The 25,014-nt window shown below is 35.7% G+C and overlaps 2 protein-coding genes across 3 annotated transcripts in view; one reads left to right on the plus strand and one right to left on the minus strand.

Annotated features, from left to right (window-relative positions):
- ADAMTSL3 (ADAMTS like 3) overlaps positions 1–18,924 on the plus strand; it is a 713,745-nt gene extending 694,821 nt beyond the window's left edge. Inside the window, exons 29-30 of one of the 2 annotated variants that reach the window (XM_074233985.1) lie at positions 14,623–14,837; positions 16,247–18,924. In XM_074233985.1, the coding sequence (XP_074090086.1) occupies positions 14,623–14,837; positions 16,247–16,356 (325 nt within the window). In that variant the 3' untranslated portion in view covers positions 16,357–18,924. The remainder of the gene's footprint in view (positions 1–14,622; positions 14,838–16,246) is intronic. The other variant, XM_074233986.1, reaches the window with a different exon arrangement.
- SAXO2 (stabilizer of axonemal microtubules 2) overlaps positions 12,664–25,014 on the minus strand; it is a 40,148-nt gene continuing 27,797 nt past the window's right edge. Inside the window, exon 4 of the mRNA XM_074233984.1 lies at positions 12,664–23,587. Within this exon, the coding sequence (XP_074090085.1) occupies positions 22,656–23,587 (932 nt within the window). The 3' untranslated portion in view covers positions 12,664–22,655. The remainder of the gene's footprint in view (positions 23,588–25,014) is intronic.

Below are 25,014 nucleotides of genomic sequence, written 5' to 3' on the forward strand. Positions count from 1 at the left end.
ATTGTATTAGCTATAAGATCTTCCTACCAGAAGATCAAATTCTGAACTTGGAAAACCAAGGACCCAATTTAAAATAGAAGCTTCATGTAATATTTTCTGATCTTTCTCTGACCTAAAAGTGATTTCTGTCTCCTCTGAATTTAAGACTTTTGTATATATCTATCATCTATTTTGTATTGTACTTAACTGTATACACGATCTTGTTTCCCCCTCCTAGACTGTAAACATCTTGAGGAAGATCAGTATTTACCTTTGTATCCTCTGCACTGACTTTTAACATCTAGCATTGTGCTTTCCAAAATAAGCATTTGATATGTTTATTAAATACATCTTTGTGACTGATTCTTAACTTTTTTTTAACAGTTATAATTCAAATCTGACATTGGTCTTGTCCTCTGGCTTGATTAGAATAGCTCTTTCTTTTTTATTTTCTTTTTATTTTGTTAAATATTTTCCAATTACATTGCCCCCCCTCTCAATACCTTCTTTTTTGTTTCTTTTTTTTTTAATTATTTAGAGGAAGCTAGGTGGTTCAGTAGATAGAGCACCAACCCTGGAGTCAGAAGGACCTGAGTTCAACTTCAGATACCTAATAATTTCCTAGCTGTGTGTCCTTGGGCAAATCACTTAACCTCATTGCCTTGCCAAAAAAAAATTATATATATATATATATATATATATATATATATATATATATATATATATATATATATATACATAGAGAGAGAGAGTATTTTATTTTCCCCAGTTACATATAAAAAGTATTTTTAATGTTGATTTTTAAAACTTTGAGCTCCAAATTATTTCCCTTCTCACCTACTCCCCTCTTCTCCCTCCCCCCTTCCCCCACTGAGAAAGAAAATTAGAATACTTCTTTCTAAATCACCTTGAATTCAGGTCATGGAGTTCTCTTCTTTCTGAGACAGATCCATGCCTCAACTATTTAACCTGAAAGTCTTCAAGTCACAAAAATGCCCTTCCAGTTTCTCACAGGCTCTTCTGAGCCTTTGTTTTAGTGATCTTTTTACCTAATCAAACTGTTTGAGCTCCCAGAGAAATAAAGAATGATAACTCCAGTGGACCCAAAAAAATTACTGAACTTTGATTAGATAACCCTTGTCAGAGATCTGATTTTCAGCTTTTAAGTTTCAGGTTTCTATTTTATTATATAGGAAACACTCTTTAATCTTAATTAATTAGCAATGTTTATATAATACTTTAAAATAAAATTTTAAGGCAATTTATATAGCTTGCCCTGTTTGCTAGTAGAGAAGTAGTCAAAGGATATAAATGAAGAATTCTTAAATAATTACTATTAATGGCTATATGGAAGAATGTTCCAAATTACTAATGAAAAGAAATAAAAATCAAAATAACCCTTAAGATTCACCTAATATCCAGCAAATAGGGAAAGCTGACAGAAGATGGAAATAGATAATGTAGTGGTTGTGGAAAGAAAGGAACATTCATGTATTGTCTGTGTATGAGTTAATATAACTATTCTGTAAAGCAGTTTGGAATTACTTAAATAAAGTCATTAAAATGAACATAATACTTTGATTTTCATAACTCCCTAGGAGGTCATTGTCAGAGAGAAAAGCTTCATATTTGAGGGAGGGATAGACTAAGTGAACAACCGTGAATTATTTGGGTTTGAAATTGAGATACTGAGGTACATTGAGATAGAGTTCTCTAACAGGCTAGACCAAGTGATAAGAGAACTGAAGTACAGGAGAGAGATTACAATTATATTTAGAGGTTTAGAAGGCACCTAGGTAGAGATAATAATCATTAGAGCAGCAAAGATCACTGAGAACTTAAAGTGAAGCTCAGAACAGAGTTTTGGAGCATAACCACATTTAGGAAGCATGAGAGACTAAGAAATAATAGGTAGGAGAAGAACAAGGAGAAAGCTATACCAACATAAACCAAAGATGGAGAAAATATCAAAGAGAGAAGGGATAGGTGATATTATCAAAAGCTGTCACGTGCTTTCTTTGTAACTTATCTAGAGTTCAGGTCTGTTGAAAGGGAGTGGTGAAAGGTGGTGTTAGGTGCTTAAACATAGGTGGATTGTCATAGCCAAACCTTTGTATAGCATGTCCTGCTATACAAGGCAAAAGAAAGGAATTGTTTTGCAGCAGTGAGGGTTTGTCTGAAGTCAGATTGCATAAATATGTCTTGGCCCAGTCAGCATAGTTGAGTATTTTCTTCTGACAGCATTCAACATTATGAGAGAAGGAACAGAGAACTATAATAGAACTAAAGAAGTAGGTAGGAGATGTGTAACCCATATGTAGGGCTTAACTGGTTATGAATATAATAGGACAAAGGAAACAAAGGACTCAAGGATAGAGTAGAATTTGAATATAAACTTCTAGAAGGTAGTGACTATTTTGGTAACTTTTTTCTTGTATCCTCAGTATTCATATTGTCTAGCACATAACAAATGCTCAATAAATCCCTTTGAATGAGTTCAGTATATAGCTATCAGATCATCTCCAGGGCCCAAATTATGATAAGAGAAAAGGTGATCAACTGGCATAAAGGAACTAGAGATCATTGTGATAACAAAGAATAGATTTAGGAGGAATAAGACAGAGAAATGGAATGATTGTAGCTCTGATGAGAAGGGAATTTCAGTTTCAGAAGAGTGCAGATCTATAGGTAATGGTAAGATCTAATCTGTAGCCATACCTGTGACTGGAATGGAGTGAAGATATAGTCCATGAATGTCAAATTTTTTAAATAGGAGACCAGAAATTTGAGGAGGAATTTCAATATATCCTAAGAATTCTAAGTATAAGGTCAAGAGCTGGATTAGAAAGGCATGTCAAACCATGTACTAAACTTCTGGAGAAAGGATAGAGAGTGCTCTAGAAGCTAGTTTGTGATCTCAGTAAGAATGGTTTAAACAAATATAATACACCACTAAGAAGGAGAAACAGCTGAATGATGGTGTCAGAGAAAGGTTCTTTTAGTTCTCATGAGGAGCTTAGAATTTCTGGAAGTTTGAAAAAGTTTACTAAAGATGATCAGGAATGCCTTGTCTTTTGGAAGGAACTGAGGTTCCATGAAGTAGTATGAAAGAAGAAGTAGAAGATGAAGGAAAGACAACTAAATAATGGAATGAGGATGCTATAGAAGAAAAGGCACAGAGGAAGGAGAGGGCAGAGGAAAGGTAAGGTAGGGAAGGGCTAAAGATAAAACTGGTAGGGATGAGACAGCCAGAGTACTAGCAGAAAAAAAGGGTTTTGTTTGTTTGCAGCCTCAGTCAATGGTGACTGAGTCAGAGGAAGCACTAGTTGACTATGATGCCTACTCTCAAGGATCTTGTGATAAGGATAGGCAATATCAATCTATTCATCTCACTCCATTCCCCAAGAAAGTAGTTGGTCAGTGTGATGGAGCCAGCTCAAACTGGCTCCTAAGAGTCAGTTATTAAATTTCTATATGAACATTTACTTCTCAGAAAGGATCAAATGTTACAGATCAGAGCTTGATTTATTGCTTTGAAGTTTTTATGAAAGTGATAGAGAAAATGTTAATAATGCAGATTAAATATATAAAGTCCTGCTTTTTTTTTTTGGTAAAACCTACTGTAAAAGTTTTACTGGTACCTCAGTGTAGTTAATGCAGTGAGATGAATAGGTTGAGTATTTGGATTGCTAAAACCACACTAAATGTGATTTCTGACATCGCAAAGAAGGAATGATGCCCAAGAGATGCCTCATACACTGCAGAAGTACTTGGTCTTAATAAATAGTAGAATCTAAGACTCTGAACCCAAACAAGGTCATGGCACTGAGACCAAGGTTGGAGATTAAGTGGAGAGAGGTCTGGTGTTTGGGAGCTAGAGGTAAGCAAAGACTAATGTGTTTGTCTCAGAGGGACCTTCAATTTTCCCAGACTATCACCCTGCTTCCCATCATAATCTTGACCCTACAATTGACCATACTTACCTGTGGATTGTACTTAACCAATTATCAAACATTTATTAAGTACCTAATATATTTCAGGTACTGTGTAAGCACTGTAGAGACAGAGAAGAATAACAGTCCTAAACCTCAAGGATTTTATATTTTAATTCTACTCCATCTTTGTACTATATTTGTATTTGTACTATATCTATTCTATCTGTACTTGTTCCTTTGTATTATAGTCAGCTAGACTTCATACCTGAGTTCACTGGAGTAGGGAAGGAAGAGGTATCACCTTTACTTGTGACATTAGGTTCTGAGACAAGAGGCCTCCATATTCATTATCTGAAAGAGACTGGGGTTAGAGGCAAACCCGTGTTTCTTGAGCAGGAGCCTCCATGTCAAAGTTAGCCTCTCTGAAGGCCAACTTTAAGTACAAAGACTCTTTTCACTTTTGTCTTCAAAATTTTGTCTTTACAGTTCCTTATACATAGTGGGCATTTCTTAAATGTTTATTGGTTGTCTCAAGTAAGAGGCGATACATATTGCCTCAATATGGAAGTAGTTCTGATGTGAGGAGGGCTCCAAGTCTAGTCCTTGATAAGGGCCAGGACTGGGGCAATGAGAAAACACTCTGAATAGAGTGCCAGACTTGACTCTGGCCTCCAATATTACTAGTTACGTGACCTTAAACAAGTTATTCAAACTCTCTGAGAGTGCTCTATCATCTATAAAATGGGAATAATAGTACCTGCCTCCAAGAGTTGTGAGAGTCAAGCAAGCTAACACGAATAAAGGACTTTCCAATCCTTAAAGTATCATATAAATGGTAGCCATTGTTCTTATTCTCTCTAATTGGTTGATCTGTTCCCATCATGATCCACAATCCCTAGATAGGTAAGCTAAAGCAGTATATGCTGGATGATATTAAACTTATGAACTTATCTAAAGAGTGCCAGTTAGAGAATTGGTGTTAACTTGAACAGAAATCTTTAGTAGCAAGGCACTGCATGAGAACCTAGAAGGGAGAGCAAATAGGATAAATGGCAGAATCAAGATTCAAAATGTTCTCAGTGTTCTCAATAGCTAGCAACACTGGACTGGAGCCAACAGTTAATCAATGAATAAGTACCTATAATGATTAAATACCAACATTAAGAAGATTATTAGTGGAGAACATAAGAGGTTACTCCCACCTCACCCCTAGGTCCCCAGATTCAGTTTACTATGTGGGTTTGCAGCCATTCAAACCCATAGCTTCAACCCCCCCCCCCCATAGTGTTTGCCTTTATTACTGGACCAGAGGATATAATTCAAAACAAAAAGCATTTAATTTTATAGTGCAGTAAGATACATCCCTAGAGCTTGGCCACATTACCCAACAAATAGTCCATCTCCATGCACAAGATCACTGGGGCCTTCAGGTAATATCCTCACCTTGCTGTTCTGGACCTACCCTGCTATGGATTCTCATAGCTTATGATCTCTGACATATGTGTATAGAGAGAGTATGTGTGGCCCAAGTATGAAAAGGAAAAAGACCTGGTTTGGTAGTTGTTCATGTGAAAAAGACCTGAGAAATTTAGATAACTACATGTCCAACAAAAACAGAAAAGTGTGATGTAGTTGCTTTAAAAAAAAAGAGAGACCCCACTATCTCAAACTAAATCAATGGCAGCTTTCAAATCTTGGCAGTGATACCTCCATTTGCACTGAAGTATTAGATTTTGATTGGACATCAGATTTTGAGAGGGAAGAAAGGAAGGAGTCAGCTTGCTAAGGTCTTTTACATCTATCTACTTTGTTCTTCATAAGCCTGGGAGTTGGTTCTGATGGTATCCTCATTTTACAGCTGAGAAAACTGAGACTCTGCTGAGATTAAGTGACTTGCCCAGGGTCACACATCTAGTAAGTGTCTGCTGGATTTGAACTCTGGTCTTCCTGACTCTAGTTACAACACTCTGTTGCTAGAAGAACATGAATAAATAAATTGGCATCCAGAATCCAGAAAATAAACTACATGATGTGTATTATTGATGACATCTATACAATATTTCACTTGGATAGGAGAAAGCTAGAGACAGGATAAATTAAGAGGTTTTTGAAGGGCTGTCAACTGGAGAAGGAAGTAGAAATACTATGAATTGCTCCATAGAGAGAAGGTCTATGATTACTTTGACTAAAGAGCTCCAAAGAAAGCCAATCCATTCACCAAAGGTGCTCCCTCCAGTGGAGGAGGACATTCAAGTGTCTGTCGGGATGTCAGAGATTCTGACATTTGGTTGGGAAGTGGAGCTAGATGATCTCAAAGGCCTCTTCCAACTTCTAAAACTCCTGCTTCTCCAACTAGCAAAATTCAAACAAAGAGGATCTTAACTGCAGTGATTTGAAGATGCAGGATGATTAAAGATTTTTCATGGCCAAACTGGCTCAAAGCCTAGATTGTTCAAAGCCTCAAAGTAGAAAAAGCAAAAATGGGATACAGAACCCACAAGCCACTCAGGAATTTTAACTAAGCAACACCCAAAAAAGCATCAGTTAAAAGATTTCTTGAGAGTAGTTAGAAGCAATTTAAATAAACTCATGCAGTAATTACTACAAAATTTAGTTTAAAAAAAAAAGGTACCAAATGCCCATAAAAGGGTTGCATTTCTTTAAACTGAGCACTCTACAAGTTAGAAAGCAAGGTAATTAGCATTTAACTTGTGTTTGTTTGGGTTTTTTTTTAAAGAAAGTGCTTAAGGGAGAAAAAAAACTCAGCCTGTTTCCTTAGTTCATCCTTTTTCCTAAGTCTTCCAGAAAGGAAATACAGTACAGTGAGTAGAGAGCTGGTCTTAAAGCCTGGAAGATCTGGGTTTAAGCTCCTTCTCTGATATAGACTGGCTGTGTGACCTTGGGTAAATTACTTACTCTCACAAGATTCTAAGCAGCTTTGGAGGTTGCAGAGAAGGTACTGTCCTCCATTGACAGGGAGAATTTTCTTACCTGGGAGTCTCTATGCAAATGAAATAAAAGGTCCATTACCTGTCCCTTTCTTGGGATATACCTTTATTACTGGGCCAAGAGATGCAATTCAAATCAAAGAGCATATATTTGGAGATCCAGATTATCACTATCACAATTATTGAACATATAAAATTAGACTCCAGACACCACCTTGTGACTTGTGTTGGAATTACAAGCCTAGTCTTTGTATGGAGTTGGATTTACATTTCAACACTGAATAACTGGATGAAAAGTTCATAGCTTTAGTCTCACATTTTCTACCTTTATCCACAGAATTTCAACTTATTTCTGGGGTATGGATTTCTTTTCCCTGTGAACATCAATGAAATGACCATAGTTCACTTTCAGCATCTGAGGAGTGCCAAAGTGGTTCCCCAGGACTCCTTCATATACTCTCTCCTCACAAGAAAAATTACAACCACATAGAGTTATCTCTACACTCTGATGCAAAATCCTAAAACTGTTTTTTAATCAGAAAGAAATAACTTTCCATTCCAAAGATAAAGAAACAGAAAAGTATTTTTAAACTCTTTAAAGCATTATTTATAAAAATTTAACTTCCCTCAACAGCCTAAGCTGCCCATAAATAATTTACATCATTTACAGATGGGATTTTGACTCACATATTTTCAGAATTAAAAGAAACTCTGATACCCTCAAGCCCAAGCTACCTTAGAGAGACAACAAAGTATAATAGCTAAGACAGTAAAATTGAAGTCAGGAACATTTAGTTCAAATCTTACCAAATTCTTATTATTGGTGTGACCCTGGGCAAGTCACTTACCCTCTTAGTGTCTTAGTTTCCTCTTCTTTGACAAGGGGTCATCTGCTTTTGCTTAGATACTCCAAGTGAAGGGGAATCCTCTTTTTGTTCCTCAATGTCCTGTTCCATTTCATTTTTGGATAGGTCTAATTATTAGGAAGTCTTTACTTACCTCTTATTTGTATGTCCCTCTTTACCATTGTTCCTGGATCCACAATCTGTGGCCAAGCAGAAAATATCCAATCCTCTTTCCATGTAAGAGCTTTTCAAATATTTAAAGGCAGTTTTCAGGGTCACTTCTCTTCCCTTCTCCAGGCCAAATATGCCTGATTCTTCATATTCATCTTCTAATGGCCTATCCTAAGGCTTTTCACTCTCATTTTTGAAATAGTCTTTTTTTTTAAGGTTTTTGCAAGGCAATGGAGTTAAGTGGCTTGCCCAAGGCCACACAGATAGGCAATTATTAAGTGTCTGGGGTCGGATTTGAACTCAGGTACTCTTGACTCCAGGGCTGGTGCTCTATCCACTCTGCCACCTAGCTGCCCAAAATGGCCTTTTGTTAATAGAACTTTCAATTTGTTTTTAACGAGGCAGTAAATCAACAAGGTTTATTTTGTTGAGCCTGAAGAAGTTGTGGTATATCATTGTGCTATAAGAAATGATGAGCTTGATGATCTTAGACATGCACAAAATAATGAAAAGTGAAATAAGCAGAACTAAGAGATTGTTGTATTCAATGACAACAATATTGTTTTAAGAGCAATTTTGAGTGAATAAGTCACTTTGACTATTATAAATACCAAGTTAACTGTAAAGGAAAACACTATCTGCTTCTAGAAAGAACTAATAAATAGAAGTATGTATGAAGTAATTTCATATGCATATATATTTATATTTAATGTAGCCATCTCTAGGGTATAGGGAGGGAAAAAAGAATGTTAGACAATAACTTGATTATATATTTAAAAGGAATGGCAAGTTGTACACAATAGATTTGCAGTTTCCATATGTGCAGCCTTTATTATACTTTATTATACTATTGTAGCCGCTGGCTACTTTAGTTTGGTTCTGCCTATGAGGAATCATTATGCAGACTCAGGAAAGCAAGGGTGGAAATAAAACAAAAATTTATTAGAAAGGTTACAAGACATAGGAAGGGATAGGGAGGGATAGGGAATGAGATAGAGACAGAGATAAAAGAACAGCCAAGCAGCATTGGCTGGGCCATGGTCCTAAGCTGGAGTCCAATCCAGGTTTTTATGTCTTGCCTCTCATCCAGAGGGCAAAAGATGAACTCCCTTCCCCAATACTGGACCCAGAATTAGGTAGAGGGTAAAGTCTAAGGAGATCAGGATACAAATTTTACATTAAACAAGGAATCAATGGTTATGGGGATCTCCACCCAATTTGAACACATTATAAATTCTTTTGGTTACAATCAGTTCTCTACTTCTAGTCAATTTACATCTCCACCCAATTTCTACATTCACAATTCTCTTCATCTTTCCCTGTATCACTGTTATGGAAATGCTTGTTTTATTCCATAAATTAAAAACAAAACTAATTATTTTGTAAAAAGTATTTGTTAATCTCTTATTAAACAGCAGGCATGATGCTAGGCTTTCAGACTCATATTCAAGGAAAATAATCTTTAAGTAATTCAGAGCATACAAGATAGGTCTGCAGATGTAGGTACTCTGAAAGGGAAAGGTTTTAATTATTAGCTGGAGATGGGGGGGTAGGGGGGGGAAGTTTGAGGTGAGTCTTGAGTGAAGTCTAAGAAACTAAGAGGCAGAGAGAGGTGAAGATGTATTTGTTCTGGGCCTGAGAGGGAACAACAAATAGGAAGGCATGGAGACAAGAGCTAGAGTCACTTTGAGGAGCACAAGTTAGTCAAGGTACCTGGACCATAGAGTACTCACTCCTTTGCCTTCTCTCTTCCCTGATTTCCTATTCCACCTTCCATAGGAATACTTTCTCAGCCCTTCTTAATTCTCCTGCCTTCTTTGTTTCATTAATCATTTCCTATTTTCTCTATAGCTTATTTATACATAACTGCTTGCTTGTTTTCTCCCATATTAGACTGTAAGGTAGGAGCTGCCTTTTTGAATTCCCAGTGCTAAGTAGAATGCCTGGAGCAAAAGTAGGCACTTAAAAATTTATTGACAGATTGATAAGATCACATAGTAAACCCCGTACTTTCTCAGACTGTTTCCTTATCAAGGGGATATTATCAGATCTATCTTATAGAGCAAGATGATAAAGATACATAGTAAATTTTAAAGCACTATACAAACATCAGCTATTTTTCTGAACACATAATTATGCCCTCTCACAAGAAATGAGTTCCTTAGAGGCTGCAATTCAATTCAAGAAGAAATATGTTTACATATGTGTATGTACACATGTGTGTTTAAAAGCAGTTCTGCTAGCCCAGGAAGTCATCTCTAGTAACATTTTCTCTGATGACACTGCATGTCTAAATTTTTGTTCACATCATAGATTCAGAAATGGAAGAGAAACCCTTTGTCCTGGTTTGAATCACAGGATCTAGACTCCAGCCCTCTGGCTCCTCCGCCAGTTTTCTTTCCTTGCACCACATTACCTCTTGTTTTTAAAACAAAAGTAATGGAATCATGAAATTGACTCTGGTGCTTAAAAGAGTCATTATATTTTTCACCTGACAATAGATATAAAAGAGTATATAAAAGAGTATCCTTTCTATGTGTAAATCATCTGCATGATGATTTCTAGTAAGCATTAAAGCTTCTAGAGCCAGTTTAAAACCACCCTCCATCTACTTCAGAGGTATCCAAAACAAGGTCAAACCACAGAATTCTGAACCAGATTAAAATGTAATTGGGAAATGTTAACAAAATAAATAAAAACCTTATAACATAGCAAATGTTATTTTGTGATTTTTATAGGTCAACTTGGGGCCCACAGGTATCCATTTCTATTTGCATTTGACTAGTCCATTAATTTACATATTTGGATTTATTTACATTACACCTTTTTAAGAATGTAAACTCCTTTGTCAGCAGGCAATCACAATTTCACAAAACCTAATGAAAACTAGGTTTATTACAAGAGAAATGTACATGAAGGTGTAACCCCAAAAGTCCACAATCCATACAGAAGTTTGCATTTTTATAACAGCAAGACAAAAGAAAGGAAGACATACCAAAAATTTCTACCTAGAGGGTAGCATGGGAAGGGGAGTGGTACAGTAAAAGTGGGAAAAGGACAAAACCCCTCTCAAAGGGGAAGGGCAAGGCCATGACAAAGTCTCATTCTTTTCCCTTAGAAATTGCTTATCTATAAGGGTCTTAACTACACCAGCAGAGGTGACTGGTGCTTGTCTTGACTTTTAAGGACATAGGAGGAGTTCAATTTGGGATCCAAATAAGTTATGTTAGCTGATTGGGGTTGGGGGAAAGGTGTCCTTGACATATCCGGGGCCTCTTGGATACTCTGGGTTCGGTGTTTCTGAGATGGCTGGCAACTGAAAGACAAAATTTAGGGAACTTAATAGTCCTTAACAATTTATGGGCAGGAATTTATTTTATTTTTGTATTTTCACCAACTAGCCCAGTCCATATGCCTGACATAAAGTAAGAACTTAAATATATGCCAATTATTGGGAGATAGGAAAAGTGGAAGTTGATCTGGGATTTTGGAGGTTGCCAATTAAAGATAGAATTTGGGGTAACCAAGAAATTGAGGTTGAAAGGACAAAGGAATTCGAGCTCTCTGGGATGTTAAAACTGCTCAGGATTTTATTAAAGCAAATTATTACCAATATACAGGTTAGAACTCCTAGAAAAGCAATAACCACTTTAAGAATAGGTTAGGTGAAGTTTGAGTGAAAGTGTGTGTGTGTGTGTGTGTGTGTGTGTGTGTGTGTGTGTGTGTGTGTGTGTGTGTGTCACAGAGAGACAGAGACAGAGACAGACAGAGAGAAACGCAGGTAGCCATGGGACTTGGTTTAGTTTGGCCACATGGCACGGGGGAGGCCCATGGTGCTCCAAGTGGCCTAAGAAAGAGCATGAGAAAAACCTATCCTGCTAAGAGTCAGAGAAGAAGGAAAAAATAGAAGCTTTGGTGCTTCCTGTTAAATACTCTTCTGTGGTAGGTTGGCCAAGGGGCAGCGCTTAAGGAGTGGTTTTACACCTTGGGCCAGGTATCTTCCAGTGGCAAGCTATATACTGGTCCTTCCTGTCCCAAGGTGCTCCACCCCCCAAGCTCCACCCATGTTATTTCCTGATATGCCTGGAGAACATAAGAGACATTGGGACTGAAGAGCTGCATAGTCCATTCACATGAAAGAATGATGGATGAAACCAGGGGAATGAATGGGATGTTAAAGATTGCTTAGGAAGGGAAAAAAAGGTGCTAAACCTTGTGAAAATATTATACGGGGTAAGAAGAGAAAAAGCCTCAGTGAAGAAAACACAGGACAACAAAGTGGTAAGAAGAGAATCAGGAGTGTGAGATGAATGAAAAGTCTGATAGATAGTTTCTGGATAATTAATAATCAATAAAATGATCTTCACTTGTTTCTCTCAGTAACCAAAAACACCAAGGGTGATCTTAAAATGCCTTAAATCTCTGCTGAAAGAGAATTCCCCTTACAAATGAAAAGCAACCTTGATTAGTGGATATTTAATGAAGAGGTAACCTGGCTCAAAGTCTCCTCCTGCTGTGAATATGACTTGATCATGAAACAGTAGCCTCCAGCAATCTGGGCAAGGAAATCAACTCCATTTGAACCTCTTTGGCTAGTTTTCTTCTTCACAAACTGAGTTTCCCTAAACTTTAATAGAGGAGAGTAAGGATAGAGATTTCTTCTCTCGGGGTAAGAGTTTGACCTGAATGAATTCCATTTATACTCTAAACAGAAATTAGGAGGTATGTCTTTTAAAAAGTTTGAGAGACTTAATTTAATTCTTTTTATTAATAATGCTAGCAATTTACTAATAAAAGAGATCAGTGGCATTTTCAGATGCCAAAGACAATCATGGCTACATCTCACAACTACCCTTGGAAGCTCCTGAGGATGGTAATCAGTTCTGATTGAAATGAATATTATATTGATGAGTTGTATCTATTATAATAAATTTGATTATGTCATTTACTTCTAAAATACCTCTACCTTGGGCAATCTATTCAAAACAATATATTCCTACTCAAACCTGTGTATAGCACAATGGGCTATACCTTAAAATAAATCCTTTATAAGGTTGGGTGGGATCTGATTATTATTGAGAAAGTTAATTTAGCCTTCCTTCAGGGACTGAACTTTTGAAAGGAGGGCTTTAGAAAAATGAAGTGAATCATGGGGAAAAAGACCCAAATGTACAAAAATATTTATGGCAATAAATATTTTTGTAGTGGCAAAGTATTGGAAATTAAGAGAATGCTCATCAATTAGGGAATAGCTGAACAAATTATGGTATATGAATGTGATGGAGAACTATTGTTCTGTAAGAAATCATGAGAAGGCAGACTTCAGAAAAGCCTCAAAAGACTTTCATGAACTGATGCTAAATGAAGTGAGAAGAACCAGGAGAACATTGTACACATTATCAGCAACACTGTATGATGATCAACTATGACAGCCTTAGTTCTTCTCAGCAGTACAATGCAAAAAATAGTCTAAAAGACTTGTAAAGGAAAAATACCATCTACATCCAGAAAAAGATGGAGACTAATTCAGACTAAAAATTTTCAATTTTTAAAATTTATTTTGTTTTATGTTTATTTTTCCTCTTGTGGTTTTTCCCCTTTGTTCTAATTCTTCTATCACAACATGATTAATCTGGATAGGTTTAACGTATTTTCAATATCAGATTACTCACTGTCAAGGGGAAGGAAAAGGAAAGGAAAATGTGAAATGTGAAACTCAGAATCTTACAAAAAATGAATGTTAAAAACTATCTTTATATGTAATTGAAAAGAAAATAAAGAAAAAAGTCACAAAAAAAGAAAAAGGGGCAACTCTAGATCTCCTCAAATCATTGTTTATTATTAATCCGAGTTGGGTATCCTAACCAAAATTAAGAAAGTATATTCTTTGAGGAATTCCTTGAGGGCTAGGAACAATCTCATCAATCAGCCATGGCCTTCAGAGACTGACTGACTTTAATGAGATTTGTGCCTTTACAGAAAATAGAAGGGGAAAGGGTGGACTCCCTTTTTTTACCACAATTAATCATTAATTATTAGTGGAGTCTTGGGGAAGACTTGTAGAGGGGAGAGATCTTTAGAGCAAGTCCTCAATCTTCTTCCTCGCTTCCTCTATTTAGAATTCTGCTGTTAACCTCAGATCCCTGGCCAATCCCTTCCTCTTTACAACCAAAAGTCTCCATGCTTCATTCTAACATCTGACATTTTGACATTTGACAGATTGGGCAGAGGATACTTGCTCCCCATCCCCAAACCCAACCTGAAATAGGTACAGTTGATATCCACTTTCTTAGTATTTATTAAGCCTATTTTGTTTTGCTCTTGTCACCTTTCTCTATCTCTTCTTCCTCTGAGTCTTTGCTATTTTTGTTTTCTTAGATTATACTTCCATTTCCTGCCCCTTTGCCCAGTTACATCAAGTTCCTGTTTTTATCTGAGAAAGCTGGAGGTCCATTGGGTAGAATATGGTAATTGTAGGGTATTTGAAAACAAAGTTTTATTTCCTTGAGTAGAGAAAACAATCACCTCAAAATTTCATCTCCTTATTGAACCTTTATTTTCATAGGCAGCACAAAATGTCAGTTGAATACCTATTCTAATTATCACAACTTTTAAAAAAAATAGTGAGAGAAGTTAAATATCTAGATTTCCAAATAGTTCTAAAGTTAAACAGTATTTCAGAAAGTGTTTACACTTCCTCCTCCACCAAATCTCCCTAATTCGCCTCTTTTTTCCCCTCTCTAGATCCAATCTGAGGAGAAACTGTTCCTCTGAGCCATGTGATGTATACTGGCGCACTGGTCCTTGGAGACCCTGCACTGCAGCTTGTGGCAATGGGTTTCAATCCAGGAAAGTGGAATGCATACACCGAAAAAGTAACCGACCTGTGGCGGTTCACCACTGTGATTCTAAACAGAGACCAGTGACCTGGAAACACTGCAGTGTCACTTCTTGTGGTAGTATGTAGCCATTTTAATTATAGTCCTTCTTTAGGGTGCTTCTCAGCATGGTGTAGTGAGTGTAAAGAGTACTGGACTCTTTCTAGGTTCGAGTCCTTGCCACTTTATGATTATTATGGTAGTTGACTTTGGGGGTTAATAATGATTTATGTGGCTTGATAGAAAGTGGTACCTTTTCTCTCTACAAGGGCTTCCCAAGATAACATGTAATTCATTTTTAAGCTACTTGCACCTTCTCCTCTAAGACTACCAGTCATCTACTTTTTGTGTATCTCTTTTGGTATCTGTTGTTTATCTTCTTATTTCCATCCTCTCCATTAAAATATCACGAGGGAGACAATTTTGGCTCCAGGCCAGAGGAAATAGTCCTATATAAACCCCCAAGGCATGTCTGGCTCACCAACATGACTGGTACTATTACTGTAGTGTTTGGTTTTACTACCAATAATGGCCAGGCTTTCCAAAAACCTCCATTCCCCACATTAAGAAGGTGCTCCAGCTTTGGTGAAACTACTGCAAATGCCAGCATAAATAATTGTTCTGTGCAGCAACCCAAGAAATAAGATGTGGTCATTAAACATAATCTTTATTTAATCAAAATAAACCAGAAATCCAGGTCATTGCAAAGTACTAACAAAGTACTAAGGACCACCATATGGACTTGTAACTAGAGAATTTAATTATGTTTATTCTGTATTGACTAGTTAGTTGAAAGGTTTGTAGAAATACAACCCCTTAGAACTAGAGTTTTTTAATGTCTGGCTAATTCAACCATCATGCATTTATTATTTAATAATAAATTTCACTACTAAATGGGATAGAAATATGAACCAGATTTGTGTTTCACCGAACTGGAGAAGTCTCAGGTTAAGAAACTGTCTCAATCATTAGAGGTCCATCCACATCTTCTCTAAAATATATGATTTATGAGACTTATTAAGACCACTGAGAGATTGTGACTTTCTCAGGGTCACAGTCAAAATGTTGACAGAAGCAGAATTTGAAACTAGATCTCTCTAGATTCAAATCTAGCTCCTTCTCTATTACGCCCCATTGTCTACTATTTTTAATTAAAATGAACACATTGTTCATGAAAATATTTCCCATTGAGAGGCAGTATAGTATAGTATGGTATGGTATGGTATGGTATGGTATGGTATGGTATGGTATGGTATAGTATAATATAGTATAGTATTGTAGAAGACTTATGTTTAAGTCTTTCCTCTGACACGTGCTCCAGATTTCTCAGACAATTAAGACTGTAAATTAGTTGATGCCAATCTGCAACCTTGAAGAAAGCTTGTATACTGAGAATTCCTGATGCTGATGAGAATATAGACCTGGGCCCAAAATAAAATTTAAAAGAATTTAATAAACCCAATTAATTAATCAACTGTTATTTTTTTCAGAAGGAGAATGCAAGGACACAACTCACTACTGTACATTTGTAAAGCATTTAAACTTGTGCTCTGTAGACCTCTACAAACAACGGTGTTGCCAATCTTGTCAAGAAGCATAACTCTATGCAGAGTTCATGGCGCTGCTATGAAGAAGTGGAAGAAGTTCTTTGCATGTAGCTGGTTCCAAATTATGTATTCAATGTAAGACTCCAGGCTTAAAAGTAAAATGGATGTTGATGCAGAAACCCCACAGTTAGAATTCTGTAGAGTGGAATTTTTTCCATAATTTTTTGGGGTTTTTTCCCTCCTTGGTCAACATTTCCATGGTGAACTTTTAACACTTAAGATTTTGTTGTTGCTGTTCCAGAATTTAAAACACCATAGCATATAATCATTGAACTGAATAGGCCCTTGTTACATCATTGTAATCAGGAAAACACTATATCACCAGTGTATCAAATACTGCTCACTTCCTGTGATTTGTAGAAAATCATAGTAGATTAATACATCCTAAAGACTTGGGAAGTGCAGCAACTGATGACTGTTTTTCAACTTCATATTTTTAGTGGTTTTTTGGAATTTACAAGGTACTGAAATTGCAGATGCTCTGGTCAGTAGCTGTTAAGGTGGTGGTTGTGTCATTGATTGTATTTTTCATAGTTGGCTTTAAGATTGGACTATGAGGCAAACTCTCAGGACAAGTTTTTTCAAGATTGGCTTGTGGCTGGATACATAGTGTGGGAGAGTATCTCACATTCCTAAGGAGTGTTTATGTATCAAATGGGAAAGAGCATTCTTAACAGTCTTGTCATTTTCCACTGTGGAAATCTATATATTTTTTTAATCAGAGGAGGCACTGCTTGGCTTGGTTCCTATCCTCTTCCACTCAGATTGAAATATGATCAGAGGGAAGCTCTGCTTAGTCTTTTCTACTGACTTTGAATTAGACTTAACATTTTCTTAGAAGAGCTGTGAATGACACTTCGGTAAGCATTATTCTCTTGCACATGACCAAATAAGAAACCTAAGCTTCATCTGGCCCAATTTGTATCAAATATCATTTCTCTGTATTTTATATATTTTTTCAATCTTGAATCAAAATGATAAGAAAGTGGTGTTCTAAACCTGAAGTTTAATTAATAGTGGAACCATTGATTATTTTCTTTTGGAAAAAAACCCATTGAACTTCCATCATTCAGAAAAGGAACTCTAGCATGCACATTATAAATTATAAACTTAACATTTCAAAGAGATTTCTCCACTATCTTCTAAATGTATTGCCAATTTTAAGCCTTGTTAAAAAAAAAGTTGGGGGGGGGAGAAGATGAGAATTGAGAAGAGAGGAAAAAAGAGTTAAGGATCAATACTCAGATATCCTGAAAATCTGAGGAAGGTGCCACAGTTGCTCTATTTATATACAGTATTTTATCCATTTTAACCAAGATGAAATCTGAGAGGGAAGCACATCTCATTGTTTCTTGCCTCAATGCCCCACAGAGGGTGAGCATTTTGACTTTTTATTTCTTGGGAGGACCAGAGCAATCCACAAACTTGGCACATTGTAATTTGGAAAGCCACAGGTCTCCTAGGCCATTATGTTTTTTAGCATCACTGAAACTGAGATGAGCACTACTGTATCCCACAGCATTCGGTGGCCATGTGGGAGAGGATACTCCAGATGACAAGCTTTTTTTTTTTAAATCAGTAATGGGTCTTGACTGTTGAAACAGGTTTTTAAATTAAAAGGACAAAGAACATTTGTAAGATAACTTTTGTATATATTTATTGTATGATTCTTAAAGTGCAATATTTTGTTTTGTACAGTGTGTAATAAAGATTATGGAACATATATTTTTCTTATTACTAAAAATTCATATTAAATTACTTTGTATTTGTATTTAAACTTTAAAAGTTAACATTAAGCATTTCTTGTTTTCTATTGTACCCTCTGGGTTGGGTTGAGTATATTCTTACTTTAAGGAAGCTGTCATTTTTCATCAAAATGACATGCCTGTGTAGTGTATTGACTACTGTTACAGTAACAAGAAGTGTTCACCATATATCTTCATAAAAACCTCTTCAGTAATTCAGAAATAAAATTGACTTTGGTTATTCAGCTGCACCATCATTTATGGAGAACGTTTCTTTTTGTGGCTTCTCTTGTAGCCTCTGTGTATCAAAATATCCAGGCCATCCCTAACATGTTCAGGGTTCAAGACTCATCCAAGGGAAGGATGGGAAATCTTAGAGAAAATCCTAGTGTGGGTCTCTAATTATCACCTCCCCATCCACTCAAAGCATCTTAATATAGATGAAATGGTATTATACAATCTGGGTTGGTAGTAAGATATATGGAAGGAAGGAGGGGTGTTGGCAAGATGGAAGATGAAGAAAGTTAATTGTTTTTAACATAAACATAAACACAAATATACACACACCTATAAGTATGTAAACATCAAGATGTTTTTGGTCCAAACTAGGAAGCCATCTTCTTTCTTTTGTTGACTGTTGTTGGGAGAGGGGAAGAAGAAGAAAGAGAAACTGTGACTAGGTCAAAGCAATGATCACATTTGCCATGTCCTAGGAATGATTCAATTAGTTATGTCTTCTTTGTAACCAAGTGCATTGTGGCCCTATTAGAACCATTAAAGGATTGTTGCACATAAAACCTATTGTCACTCATTTTGGGAAAGTTTTGATTTTGGTCCTAAACCCTAATCCCAATTGTATACCAAACATAAAAGATAATACTTCAGTATAAGAAGGCTTCGAAAATTGCATATACTTCATCAATGATTATCTTGGTGTATTAGGTGCATTAACACTGAATTCTTTTAAAAAAGAAAAAAAAAGAATTATTTTATCAAATTGGGAAGATCTAAGACCCTTAGAGTTGAGACACTTTCTGGCACTAGAATCCTAGGATTCCAGATTTATCTTACTATTTTATAAGAAATGTTAATAATGAGGAGAAATACTTTTGCTCTATGGAATGGTAAGCAAAAAAGATCTTAGAAATTATCTAGTCCAATCTTTTTATCTTACAGGTGAGGAAAGTAAGAATCAAAAAGGCAAAATGACCTGTCCAACACAATCACAAAAGTCCACAAAAATGGAGGAGTTAGCAGATCTAGAAACCATTTTTCCTGATTTCCCAACTTTGGGACCATCATGTAATGATATATAGATTCATTTCTATGAAATTTCACATAATGTCTTTCATAGACATCATTTACAGGACTATTTTTTTTAAAACTACTAGGCCCACCTCTTATGTTGAGGATAATCCTATTATCCAATTTGAATATATTCTTATTTCCCCTCCTTTTTTGTTGAAATGCATTCCTGAAGCATGAAAAATACAATTTAACAAAATTAACATTGACCTGCCTTCATTCATCATTGCATCTCTGATCTCATCCATTCCTTATTTCAGTACAGATTACAGATTACAATCCATCCACATCTTCTCATTTGCTCCTTTATTCATGAATTTCCCATATAAGAGATTAAAACAGTCTGTGCACACCAAACAATACATTAAAAAAAAACATATTGATAAAAATAAAGTCGAAGGAACCTTGATAAAGAGGCCTCTCTTCTGCTCTTTGATCTGTTATTCAAAACATTCAAAAAGAAATGCAATACCAGATTATCAATGACATATCCAAACCTCAAAATAAGAAAAATAGAGGTTTTTCAATTCAATTTCAATTCAATGATTTGCATAATCAGAATTCATCATATAGAAAAGAGATAAGGCTAGTCACATCAGTATATAGTCAGCTACTTGAAATCACTTTTCCCCAAAATGAGATTAATTTTTAGGGAAAGATGAAAACACAAGTCTTTATGTCTTTGATCATCTATCAGATAATCAAATATAAATGAAGTTTTAAATGCTATTTATAATTTTATAATGATGTATGCAAATTTAAATTCATGTTAGAATTAATCACAATAATTTAATGCAAATTTTTAATCTAAAAATTATGTAACTAGTTCATGCTATGGCCCAATCTGATACATATTTAATATTGATTTAATATATAATACAATTAAAGTAGTCAAAAAATTCACTCCATATTAAAAATATTTACTCAAAGAAAAATATTTTCAATAATTTTTATATTTCTGTAGGAAATGATGGAAATATTATCTCGTATACCACCAATTTATTGTTATTCTATTTATTAGAAGAATCTTTTCCTTTCCTTTTTTTAGTATATATTTTATTGCTAAACTGGAGGAGGAGGCAGAGAATGGGAGGAAGATGATGTATAGGAATAATCCTAGATTTTGTGACTCTGAGTCAGTCATTATGACTACATATTACATCTGGTTACTGCTTGTCCATTATGCCCTACTTCATCTTGTCCTGGTAAAGAGAGTGAATCATTATTGAAACTCTTCTCATGTGGCCTCTGCAGATTCTATGCCTTAAATAATGTCCCCTTTCATACTCTAAATGACAAATTGTATGGAGCTCTGGTGAAAATGAACATGCTAATATTTCAGAAGCTATATTCCAGATTCTTCAGTATTCAGATATATTATACCTTAATGTCAAATAATTATTCACTCATTCTCCTTAAAAACAAAAATTAGAGGGGCAGCTAGGTGGCGCAGTGAATAGAGCACCGGCCTTGGAGTCAGAAGTACCTGGGTTCAAATCCGACCTCAGCCACTTAATAATTACCTAGCCATGTGGCCTTGGGCAAGCCACTTAACCCCATTGCCTTGAAAAAATCTAAAAAAAAAAACCCTAAAAAACAAAACAAACAAAAAACTAGGAGCATTTAGCTCCATAGAAAGAAATCTGAGTGAATTCTAAGCTACTGGAGTAAAGTCAGTTGAGGCTCCCAATTAAGGAATGGAGAGCAGGAGCCATCCAAGACAGAGGCTAAGTTGGGTTAATTTTTGGCACAGATTAGATATTTGGGATATGTAGATGGGATGTTGATTCTACAGTAAACATGAGAGGTGATAGGATGGTAAGAGCACCAGTTTTGGAATCAGTGGACTTTAGGTCCTTTGGCTCCAACATTCAACAAAAGGAACATTAATTTAGTACTATTGGATGGCAAGGGTACTGTGCTTGATGCCAAAGGAAATAAAAAAAATATAGGTAAAAGATAATCTTTAAACCTAAGGAAATTTCAATTGAGTAGGAGAGTAAGGACATCAATCCAGATGGCCCATTCTACATTAGAGGGTCATACAATATGGGAATGTTGAGGAGGGAAGATTGTTAAATCAGGATTACTTCTTGTGATATTTTGTGGCATAGTTAGTTCAAAAGGAGATCATTTCAGGTCTAAGAAAAACCTTAGCAAAGATATGAAGATGAGAAAATGTAGTAGCTGTGACTTCCAGTAAGTGGTTACCCTCTCTGTACCTTGGTTTCTTCATCTGTAAAATGGAAATAAGTCAAACGACCTCATTAACAGGATTGTTATAAAGTAATTTATGCATTGTGAAACATTGTATTCAGGCATTTGATGGATATTTATTAAGCACCTGCCTATATGCAAATTGTAAGTTATTGTAACAACATTGGTTGGGGCAACATTTTGTGGAATATGCCTATGTTGGAAAAAAAAATCTAAAACTACTTAATTAGCATAAGCATATGACTGGCCATGAACTGCTTAAAGCATAATTTATATTAAGAATCACATTTTATATGCCAAATTTCATCTGGGTTTCATTTACTATGCGCTGAATGACTACATTTCATATGCAGATTGGCATTAATGACTGAACAGTTGGACACCTGACTATATCATTTACAAATAAAAATTTCATAATTATATAGGATCATAGAATGAATACCAGTTGTCAAATTGTATGGCAGAAATAATAAGTTACATTGGGAATACACATAGTAAAATTGTTTTAAGTTCATGGTCAAGAAAAATGGGCTAGAAATAACAATGTTAATTGCATTAGGCTGTTTTAGGATGCTTCTCTTAATGCACTGTGATGTCAGGGAGGTGATCCTAGGTTCTTGAAACTTCTCCAGCAGAACACAAACTTTGGCAAGCCTGTCAATGACCTGTCTGTTTTTGAAGGCTCAGCCTGGCTAAGTTAAAAAATGCTCAGTATCTAACAGGGGTTTGTTGATGGGGTTTATTTTGGACATAACAATTAATGAAGAACTTTCTTCTAAGGGATGGAGGAGTTATAATTAGCTTTATTGGAAGGAATATGCTTACCAATTCAATCATAGACCTATTGAATTAATTGTATCAACAGATATAGTAATCTTTTTCGATCTTCAAATTTTCTTAGGTTAAAAAAATCTAGTTAAACATTTTATTATGAATTCTTCATAAGAAGAATTTTATGAAGAATCCATAATAATTTTCCATAAAAATTTTTCTCTTTTGATTCTCATCAATCTCACAAAATCCATTCATTTTGAAACCTTATCAACTGAAGGGGAAAATTCTTTCCCTAAAGGAATATCCTTACGGAAAAATTTGTGACCATGGGAATTGATATTTTCAAATGTATATCCTGGAGGGGAAGCATAGCTAGCTGGGCATGTCTCCTGTTTTTTAGCTGTATATTGTGAAGAGTATACTGTTGTATCATCAAATGGTTGAGGGCTGTGAAGGACAATGGGAGCAGGTTTGAAACTCAGTGTTGGAATTAACTCATAGGGTACATAATGAGATCGGAAAGTGGTCAAACCTTCAAACTTCCCAGATGGGTTAGGAATCTGATTACTGGGCTTAATCATTTCTAACCTACATGGTTTGTCCCATGGCTTGAAATCATCTTTTGTGGTACTTTTTCCTTGAAAAGGAAACTTAGTGATTCGTGAAAAAACTTGCTTTTTGGGAGCCACTTTGGTCATACGAGTTAAACTATGATCTTGATGGATTTTGCTGTTTTGCTCCACATGATGTGTTGAGGGGACATATTCTATTAACTTTTGAATCTTGGGTGAAGGAATTTCCCATGCATGAAAATTTTCCCGGAACTCCGTACTTTCCCTAAATGGAGCATTTTTTGCCACCTTGGTGATGATAGGTCTGCAAATCTCTGCAGGTTCTCCAAAAAGGCCTTTGTAGGCATGACGATGTGTTGTTAAATCATCAAAGGGTTCACTGGTTGGCTTGTAAACTTCTTTTGGTCTTATAAATTTGGGAGGTAGTTGGTGAGGCACATATGATGAGCGATGGCTTGTAACAGGATTAAAGGGAATAGTAGAATGAGCGGGTAGGTTCAAAGGACCAGAACAAAGCTTTTGAGAACTTAAGTCATGCTGGAATGTAGATTTCTCAGCAGGCCGATGTTTAACAAGTTTACTTTTCTCAGTATTCCAAGGTCTGAAATCATCTTTAAGATAAGAAAGGCTTTAAGCATAAAATGAAAGTTCAAAGTCTTAAATAATTGCTGTATTAATATCATTCCCTTTTGTCACTGCCAATAATTACTCTATCTTTAGAAATCTAATCAACTTCTAGCTTCTATTTCCTGTAGTATTTATTCATTTGGCAATTTATCACAAACCTTGTGACATCACTTATCTTGTTAGACTAAAATTTTTATTTCCTATATTACTTAACTTTTTACATGCATGCATTCATTTCTTGACTTCCCAATTTAATAATAAGCTCCTTAAGGATAATAGAAATATCTGTAACCTCCATAATGTTTGACTTTAAATATTGTAGGTACTCAGTAAATATTTGTTAGGTGAATCAATTACTATCCAGTGTGTCTAGAAATTAATAGTTTCTTCAAATGATAGATCTGGAATTAGGACTCATATTAAGAACAAATCTTCCCTCCTGGATGAATTTTTGCCTTCCCCTAGTTTGTCTCCCCCTTTCCCCCTTCCCCAAACTCTCTAATAGATGTCTGTGCTCAAAGTCAGTTCTCACTGTTCCCTCCCTCCTTTTCTGTGATTCAAATTCAAGTGCATGTGCTTCTATTGTCTCAGGATATTCAGCACCTGGGATATTAAAGATTACTCCTTTCGTAGTATGACTAGAGGTGGGCTGCTAGTAGTGAGGGGTGGAAAAAAGGTGCTGTCCAAAACCTCTCCCCAAGAACAGAGTTTTAGAGAAAGACAAACTAGGAAGGCATATGGAATCTTAAGCCTTGGCCCATGAAACAGAAGGGCAGAGAGCTCATGAAACAGAGGGGCCAGGGAGCTCAGATAAATTCAATCCAAAACCTTTGCTTTTTATCAAATGTTTCAGAGAGAATGTGTGTATGTGTGTGTATGTGTGTTAAAGACAAGAACAACAACAACAAGAAAGAAGAAAAAAGAGGAGAAGAGAAGGAGGAAGAGGAGATGAAAGAGGGTAAGGAGAAGGAAAAGAGTAAAAAAGAGAATGAGGAGGAGGAAGAAGGGAGGACTTTAATTATACATGGCATCATGACAACACAACATTGATGTATTTATACAGGTCCTAGAAAATTCAACAAAGAGAAAAATTATAACAAAATGTAGGCATTACCATGGTATGGCAGAAAAAGCTTTCAGAAATTAGAAAAGCTAGGTTTCAATCCAAAATCCTTCTACTTGTGTTTCCCTAGGTTATAATTCCTCATCATTAAATCTAGGTTACTAATTATTGTACTGTCCTCTTCTTTACAAGGTAGTTGTAAGGAAAGCATTTTGCAAAGAATTATATAAATAAATTCTTATTCAATTCTGAAAATGTTCCATGAGAAACTATAATACTACGTATTAAAGGAATTTTAGCCATAGAAGATTTCTAGGCAGGATTTTGATGCTTTGATACACACACACA

This window comes from Macrotis lagotis, chromosome 4 (genome assembly GCF_037893015.1).
Source record: "Macrotis lagotis isolate mMagLag1 chromosome 4, bilby.v1.9.chrom.fasta, whole genome shotgun sequence".
NCBI lineage: Eukaryota > Metazoa > Chordata > Mammalia > Peramelemorphia > Peramelidae > Macrotis > Macrotis lagotis.